General features: G+C 35.8%; 1 protein-coding gene across 1 annotated transcript in view; it reads left to right on the forward strand.

The window, feature by feature from the left end:
• The window catches only part of ZFR (zinc finger RNA binding protein), a gene marked incomplete at both ends in the record, with an annotated part of 38248 nt that extends 34436 nt beyond the window's left edge, over nucleotides 1-3812 (forward strand). The window contains 4 exons of the mRNA XM_079548355.1: nucleotides 39-134; nucleotides 2969-3080; nucleotides 3187-3284; nucleotides 3633-3812. Of these exons, the coding sequence (XP_079404481.1) occupies nucleotides 39-134; nucleotides 2969-3080; nucleotides 3187-3284; nucleotides 3633-3812 (486 nt within the window). The remainder of the gene's footprint in view (nucleotides 1-38; nucleotides 135-2968; nucleotides 3081-3186; nucleotides 3285-3632) is intronic.
• Between the last annotated feature and the right edge of the window lie 5369 nt (nucleotides 3813-9181).

The following is a 9181-nucleotide window of genomic DNA, read 5'->3' on the forward strand; positions in this document are numbered from 1 at the left end:
GCTGGGATTGATTAATTTGATTTTGTATTGCTCTCAAGGCTAGAGCTAATGGTCTGCAGTCCTGTGTGATTATCATTCGTATTCTTCGTGATCTCTGTCAGCGTGTTCCAACTTGGTCTGATTTTCCAAGCTGGGTGAGTAATGTTCCTTTGAATGAGTCTTGTTGAAATTCGTACACAGGCACTGGAAAAGGTTACTGCCATTAAATGTAGACTTTTCATGCAGTAGTATTTTTTTGTTGTTGTTTTTATATTTAGAGGGAATCTATGTAGTCCCTCTAGAAACTTAATTTTCTAAGATTTAGCCATCCGGAGATGGAATTTTTTTTTCCAAAGGAATTTTCTTGTTCATATGAATTTTTTATTGGTACAATCCTTATTCTAGATGTTTGTTTTAACTGTATATAAAGAAATTAATCTCTTCTAGCCACCTACTGGTGGTTGGTTAGAAATTGTCTAACTTTATTAAATGAGATTTAACAGTTGTCTGTGCCCAGGTAACTCTGTGATAACAGAAAGGCTACTTTAAAGAACAAATGAAAAAATCATAGTAATTCCTGTGATTGTTAATACAACCCTTCTGCAAGATGAAATATGACAGTTCTAGACAGTGGATGTGTCAAAATTCGCATCTTGATCAGTGCCACTTAAGAATGGGTTTCTAGGTTGAGTTCATTTACTTCTCATAGGTTCTCCAGATGGATCTTGGAGAATTCCTTTTACACTGAGTGTGTTAAAAGATGCTCTCCAGGAATGCAATCTGTTTTACAATTTGTTGACCAGAGGAGATTAGTATGAAACAAAAACTCTCAAAAATATGTCTATTATGCAGGTAAACTGACTGGTTTGCTTCACAGACCAAATCCTGTTGCAGTGTGCTGCTTCCCACTATAAACTCCTCACTTTTGGTAGAAAGAGAGCTAGCATTGTCAAGGCAGTTTCAGTGGTTGTCATTATTTTAATGAACAGTGTTTTACGGCTGCATTAGGCTTGCAGACAATTTTATTAAAGTACTTCTGATAACATTGATTGTTCCTGGAAAAATATAAAAAGGGTTCTGTTTAAGTTTTTGTAGTAATATACAAATATCCTGCTCATTACTGTGCTACATTTCTGAAAGTTACACTGTACAAATATAGCTTAAAAAAACTAGAAAAATATTTAACTAACCTCTGTTATTACCATGATACTGAACTGCCAAAAAATAACCCCAGGTGTATTTGCAGAAAGGCATCCTAATAAGTATCACAACACAGAGAAGATACATGTATGGAGAACGAGGGTTGTTGTTTCCTCATTGCCACATTGTTCTGAGGCACATCCTGAAGGGAACAAAGATTTGTGGCAGGCATAGCTGTGTTCTCTGCAAGAAGGCTCACTGATTTGCTTCTGGCACAGGATGACAGAACAGGCTGTGTTAGTGAGTGACGTGGACCAACACTGAAATCTGTGCAGACACTTGTTCTTCTGGACTGTTCTCAAAGTCTTCCTGACAAAAGAAACAGCAGAGTGACAAATGGTGATTTTTAAACTATGTGATTTCTGCAAGTCACAGCTGGAATTTTATAGATCTGGATACAGAACTTTTCCTGACATGTATGCTAGTGGCCTGTAACAAATGAAAGACCTTTTCAAAAAGTTCTCAACTATTTTTAATAACACAAGATCTTCAGAAGATTAAACACAGAAAATATTAGTAGCCTCCTTATACACCTAAAAAAAACCCTGAACTTGAAGAATTTTGTCAATTTCCTACAAATCATTCGAGATTATTCAAGGTTAGTTTTCTAGTCGTGTAATCTAGCCTCTAATGCACACAGACACCAGGGAATTGTAATTCACATTGTCCTGTTTTGAACTCAGAAAAAATAGATTTGAGTAAGTGCAAAAAGACATTATTCCTTTTTTTTTTCTCTCTCTCTTTACTGCTACATTTTGCTTCATGCTTGAAAACAGCTGTTATTGTTGATAGAAGTGAGAAGCTTGGTCCAAAGTAATATGGTGGGACCGTGGTAATGTGATGTTCAAGAAGTGAAAATCAACAGTTAAATCAAGCCAAAAATAGGAAGGAATGAGGAATTGTAGTCAACATTGCCAACAGCAAATTGTATGAATTTATTCCTAGAAAGTGAAAATAGAAGGTAACATTTGAAAAACTGTAAACTAAGAGGAAAAAAAAGATGTTTGCAAATTAAGTAGTATTGAAACATCCATTTAATGCTGAAAAAGCTAAGGAAAGCTATTCCTTAGTACTGCAAATATCTTCTACAGTTTTGGGGTTTTTTTAATAGTATCTAAGAAAAGCAAAAGAAAAAGATGGAAATAGGCTCAGAGGGAAAAAGGTAGTATGTAAGATGCTGCTAGTCATTTAAACCCTTTTAGATTTGTTAATTTTTGAAAGTCTGCTGATCATTAAATGTGGGGTTTTTTTTCATATTTGTTGAACATCTGAGTTACTGTTAGTTTATATCCAGGAAAAACATGGACTGTACACTTCAGTTTTGTTAAACTGAGGACCTAGTAACCACTTAGATTAAACTTCAAAAGACCATTATGTTTTTGATTGAGTTTGTGTTCTTCTAGCAAAACATGTTGTCATAGGCTGTTAATCTCATTAGGTATACTGTGTATTTTTCATTCATATGGCTGCCAGATTCAGATAACTCATCTTTTTTCATGCAAACTCAAAAAAATCTTGGACAAGTTGGCTGTCTTAATAGGTAGGGTAGCACTGTACAAACATAAAAAACTTTTAGGCTACCTGTGAAAAGAGAGATATCAAGACTGATACTTACACCAGCTTTCTTCTTAACAGCCTTTTTTTTTCTTTTCCATTTAACTGAAATGCTTCTATGTTGTACAGTGTTCTTCAAAATCTCTATATGGAAAGCTCTGGACTGGACAACAGTGCCAGCATTCTTCTGTTTCAGACAGTCTTCTAAATTAACCAGGCTTTATTACTCTTACAGGCTATGGAGTTGCTTGTGGAAAAAGCAATCAGCAGTGCTACTGGGCCACAGAGCCCTGGGGATGCACTTAGAAGAGTTTTTGAGTGTATATCTTCAGGAATCATCCTTAAAGGCAAGTTGAATTTGATCATTGTATCTATACTTATGCTGAAGTAACATAAAAATCTCCAATCTTAATCAAGGTAAAGATATGCTACTAATTAGCATAACCATTCTAGGTGGTCCTGGCCTTCTGGACCCTTGTGAAAAGGATCCTTTTGATACACTTGCTGTAATGACAGATCAGCAACGAGAGGATATTACTTCAAGTGCACAGGTAAGGTGAAGTATGTTTAAAGCAAATAAATTTGGATGACATGATAGCTGTCACAGTCTGCTCTCTTCTTTCCAGAAATAAAGTCAACACAGTCATATGTGCATGTAGAATTTGCTGTATGAATTTCACATTTGCAGATTCAGTATAATGTGTCTTAGCTGCTGGACTTGCACTGACACAGTAAATGTGACATGTACATATTATGTTAACTTTGTTGTAGAAAGGAAGAACGTAGATAGCAGGACGTGAGAGGGATATTAACTTACACCATTTAATCATTGTTTGACAAATTATTCAAAATTGATGTTTATTTCTAACTGAAATATCTTCTTTCTGCCCTTTTTGTAGTTTGCACTGAGACTCCTTGCATTCCGTCAAATTCACAAAGTTTTAGGAATGGATCCATTGCCACAGATGAATCAACGCTTCAACATCCATAACAATCGTAAAAGGAGAAGGGACAGTGATGGAGTTGATGGATTTGAAGCAGAAGGAAAAAAAGACAAAAAAGATTATGATAACTTTTAAAAAAAGTTTATCTTTTATGCTGAGATTGAAGGTGATAAAATATCCATTTGTTGCCTTGTTTTCACTCCATGCATAATAATGTCTGTTTAAAACATCCAAAACCAACTCAGAAATTAGATTTGGAAGAGAACGATCTTGCTCTTCTGTGAGATTCTGAACATTGTAATGGATGTGCTGTATCAGATATATTATGGATGGAAAGACTACAAATGGAAACTGTCATAGGAAAAAAATTGTTCTGAGTTTTTTTCCCTTATAGCATTTTCTTTAAAAGTATTGCTAACTTCAGTAACTCTTGTTATTTTTTTGTCCTTTTTTTTTAATGAACAAGTGCGTTGTCTTATCTTCACTGTATTTAATGCAGTATTTGTGCTTTTGTTGCGATGTGTATTTTGACATTTTATTTAGAAGGTTTTTTGTTTGCTCTTGACACTAGTTGTGTAAGTTACCTTGTGTTTGATAGTATAAACTGTTCCCCCCCCAGTTAATATTTTACAAACCTTTTTTTTTTTTTTGTAAAGTGAAACTGCAGGATTATGGTTTTTTCTAAACACGAAGGGGTTACAACACAATTAGCCTGCTGTTTGAGTGCTCAGTTAAATGTTTTTGCCAATCTTGTGGCATTTGTCTTAGTGTGATATAATGTAATTAAGACAAATTTGTGTTAATCTAAGCAAATTTGCTGTTAGTTGTGCATTAGCAGTATAAAAGCTAATATATACAGTATGATCTTGCAACAGTTAAAGCAGCCGCGTAACTGATTAAAGTTTTGCATGATGTTTGTTTTTAATAGAAGGGCTTTAAAAACTATTATTTTAGGTTAAATGCGTAGTTCTTTGTATGATTGACTTTGTGACATAGCAAGGCCAAAAAATAACTTTCTGACTTTCTTTTCTGAACATATAAGTAGAAGCAGGCATTTCCCGTTTGGACAAAGTTAATCATTCTTTTCCATCAACTTTTGGCAACATGATATTAATGCCTCTCAGTCCTTAAAAAATAAATGTTTGTCATATCGGTGCCTGTGAGGTTATTCCTTATAGATATAAAACTTCTGTGATTTTTTTTTTCAATAATACAAATTTTAGAAGTGAAGTATTAATAAGTGGAGGTTATCAAACAGAAAACCCCGAAAATCGCTTGATGTGGCCATAGCATATGCTTGTGTCTCTTTTGAAAAGCTAAAATGCAGCAGTGGTGTAAGTTACATCATACCATTGACGTGCAGTCTGATACACAGGCGTGATTTGTTGTCACAGCACTACAGTGGAAACACGCAAATAAAAACCAAGATTTATTAAATGACTAAAATTCGTTACACACTGGAAACTGAAGTATCACTTACTCTGTTCAATGTTTATTACACTTTATTTGCAAACTATAAGACACAGATTAACACAGACTAACATTCCGGTAACTACTTTATCAGTGGCTGATGAGAGTATCAGATGTCACAAAGATAATTCATCATTTCTGATACTATTCATTAAGAAGGCCTCCTGCTGCAGTTTGTGGTTGAATTTATCTTTTGACCTTTTTAATTAAATAAATCTTAGAATAGGACAGTACTTCTCCTTTGCAACACTCACTGCTGACAGGATGAATCTGGGGAATACAAATAAGATATCTCAGAAAGTGGAGGGAATCTTAGAGAAAAATCTTAGAGAAAAATGTAACGCAGTATTGTTAAGCATCAGAGTGTAATTTTAAGAGGACGGTGTGTGAGTGATTAGTAAATAAGGAAAGCTTTCTCATGGTAGGAAACATTTCTTAAATAATTTCAGTATAACAGAAAAACAGTAATTAGCATGTGCTTTAAAATTACTTTAGAAAAAGATTAGGCTTGTTTCTGTAGTCCAACTTTGAGATGTAGCTTCCAAGCATGTGCTTGTTCTTGGTCCTTTTTTTTGTTTTTTGAAGGGGATGTCTTGCTGCTACAGCATCTAGGTAGCCATTACTATTTATTTTGAAAGCTACAGGTGCTGTTCATGTGGCAAGTTCAACTAAATACCAAAGTTTAGTTCGCATAAAGCTAAAAACTTGTCTCCTCAGACATGTGACTCTAAACTTCAGGATTAATAAGGTCAAGATGTATTTCGGATTTCCTGTGTTTTTGTTCTGCTGGCTTTCCTTTTTTATCTAGTTTCTGAGTCTTTTGAAATATTGTATACTTAAAATGATTCCACATTAAATATGAAGCTGTGACTGTGATTTTTACTTGTGTGGTGAAGAGTCAATTACACTTTGTTGCTTTTTTCCTGCCCATTTTTATAGGCTTGTTTTAACTAGTTAACTCCTGTATCTGGCAAAGCTAAGAAGGATGGAAAAGCTAGATTTGAAAAGTACAGAGCTACTTTTGACTTTAAATATTAAATAGTGTGCTTGGGAAGACAAGGCTAAGACCATTTGATCATTTTAAAAACAAGTAATTACTGTAAAGTGCTTTGATAGTCCTAGCGGTTTACAAATAAGAAGAATTTGCCTTTTTTATTCATCAGTGCTATGTGAAATCTCAAAATGCTCTACATCATGATCATAATATGCAAAAAAGTGCTTACCTTTGAGGAACAATTTGTGAGAATGGAAGCTCCTGTTTCGAAGCTTCTTATTTAGACTTTGACTTGTCTGCCTAGTTTTCGAGTGCATCCTGTCCATGTACAGGCACATCCACGGTAGGATCCTACTGAGCAGCATGGTTTCAAATGGTGTGTTTATAGAGGCATTGCCAGAGATGAAATCTGTGGGATCCTGTCCGTCAGCTTTTTGACGTATTGTGAAATTCTGTATGCGCTGCTAATCTTACAGAACTGTTAACATGGTGTGTTGATTTGCTTCTATTTTGAGACTTTCTTCACTACTCAGAAGTGGTTTAGTAGTACTTATTGTACCTGGCAACACTAAGAGTTTGAATCACCTTTAGATATTCCTACTATGATTTTAAGCATATTTGATGTTCTCATAGTTTGTTGAATATCAGCTGATGATTGATCTATTAAGTATTCACACAATGCCAAATTCATTTCCTTAATAAACGATGAGGACTTCTTTGGACTGCCCCAATGCATTTTACTAGCATACCAACAATAAGGGGGTAGGGGAAATTCAGATGATCAGTTTTTTTTCCCATTTGCGGTAGACTAACAGGGACAATGAATGATTTATTTCAGGATAATTTAAAACCTGACAGCCTAGTTTAAATACTTTCAAATATATTTCTTCATCAATCCACTTTCGTGTTGATATTTTAAATCCAGAGATACATGAAAGGTATCAAGAAACATCTATTAATTTTTGAAGTTTCCTACATTTGGCAGTATGAGTTTTCAGAACGGAATGGCTGACCAATGGAAAGTACTTCATTTGTTCTACACTAAAAGATTATCATAAAAAGGAGATGAAAAGTCTCATTTCTACATGAGTGACAAGCCTTGCTCCTTATATAAACCTTGTTTTCTTTCCTCTTCTGCATCCTGCATCATGTTCACAGCAAGTGTATGCATGTATGAGCAGAAGAGTAGGACATTCTCTCCAGAATATGTGAGATACCTTTATCACAGACTTATCTTCAGGAATATATTTAGATTTGTCAGTAACTTGCTGGTTATACAAGTGAACAGTTTGCTATTAAAACAGTCAGCTGACCTGTATTGCTACCAATGCAAGTAACAACAATATAGGTGTGATTAAGGTGCCTGAACGCATGGATTTAATGCCATTTTATTTGCATCTAGAGTGTGGAGCTCCAAGAGGGGACATATTCCACAGAGCTGTGGGACCGTGTCTACCAGCCCTATAAGGATACCGCAGTGTGCCTGGTGACATCTAACGTGGCGTTGCTTAGGAGCTACCATGTATTTATAGGCAGGAGAGAAAGCTGTTGGTATTTCATCTCTTTAGAATTTGTACTGGTGGGGTCTAGAATATTGCTAGTATAGTCACATGAAACTATTGCTACAAGGTGGGGTAACCAATAGGAAAGCAGTGCAGTGTTAAAAATCTATGCATACCACAGCAGGAGGGGAAGTTCAGATACCTATGATAATTAAGTGGCATCCCAGTTTCTCCTAGGAAAGTTGATAGTTTATTTAGTGTGTGTTTTGCAATGTACACCTACGCAAGCTGTTGAGAGTTAGTACAGTGCCTCACAGGCAGCGGAGGGCGGCGCTGAGCTGTGCTCTGTGTGAAAGCATTCAAGGAGCGTTTGGACACTGCCCTCAGACATAGGGTTTGGATTTTGGGTGGTCCTGTGTGGAGCCAGGGGTTAGATTTGATGGTCTTTGTTGATCCCTTCCAGCTTGGGATATTCTCTGGTTCTGTGAATAATTGGCATAACATTTTTCTCTTCCGAACAGTAACTTTTACTGTACAGTGACTAACTTAGTTAGATTACATCTTTACTGCTGTGTAAGAAATCTGCTCTGCCTGCACGAGGGACTAATCATTCCTAGTAGCTTACTAAATACATTTATTAATGCTATAAATATTTAACCCATTCAAATGTACACATGAATTTCTCCATTTTTCACATTGATCAGTGAACTTTTTCTAGCTTTATATATCACACCTGGCCATTTTTTTCCATGCCCAATTGCATTGTTTCTGATAATGTGTTCTGTTTCAAGTATACTATGGTTTTGATGCCTTTTTTCAGAGCTGAGGACATAAACAAGTTAGCAGAAAAACATTTTAGCAGTATAACCAGTCACCTCGGTAGTTGCATTTTCCCTATGAAAAGAAGTAGTCTGATCAAATTTTATGATTTTGAGAAAAGAGAAGAAAGGGTTTTGATGAACTGAGAAAAACAGTATCAGAAAGAATAGAATTGGTTGAATGGGTGCAACTGCAGGGATAAAGTGAGGAAGACTCTTTGATAGAGATCTGCAAATAAAAGCTAAATGAAAAACAGAAAAAAAGATATTTCACATAGTATAACAGCCAAAAGGGAAAAACAAATAGTGGAGGAGCAATAAGAGAAGAGCTCTGTTTCATGCAGAGAGAAGAGCCAGTGTAGTGTGTGATTTGCCATCCATGGACCAATTGCAGTTCTCCACCATAACAGAAGAAAACAGAAGTGCCAGCTGATACAGGATGTCAAGTTTGAAATGGGCGCTAATAAGGAAATGTTAGGAGATATTGTGCTGGAGGGGATGGGGAAGACAGAGAGAAGGAACTGACCTTTACTGTGTCTGTCTTACTTGCCAAGTAAAGCTGTGTATCTGGCATTTGTGCCTCGCTGTTACATTTGGATGAATAGTGAGTGACTCCACGTGCAAAACCAAATCTTGCACAGACAAAAAGAAAAATTTGTGGTTTTAGGCAGGAAATCACCCAGATTAGCTGGGGTGGTACTTGAAAGGTGTCTGTATGCC

The sequence above is a fragment of the Tetrao urogallus genome (genome assembly GCF_951394365.1).
Source record: "Tetrao urogallus genome assembly, chromosome: Z".
NCBI classification, from domain to species: domain Eukaryota; kingdom Metazoa; phylum Chordata; class Aves; order Galliformes; family Phasianidae; genus Tetrao; species Tetrao urogallus.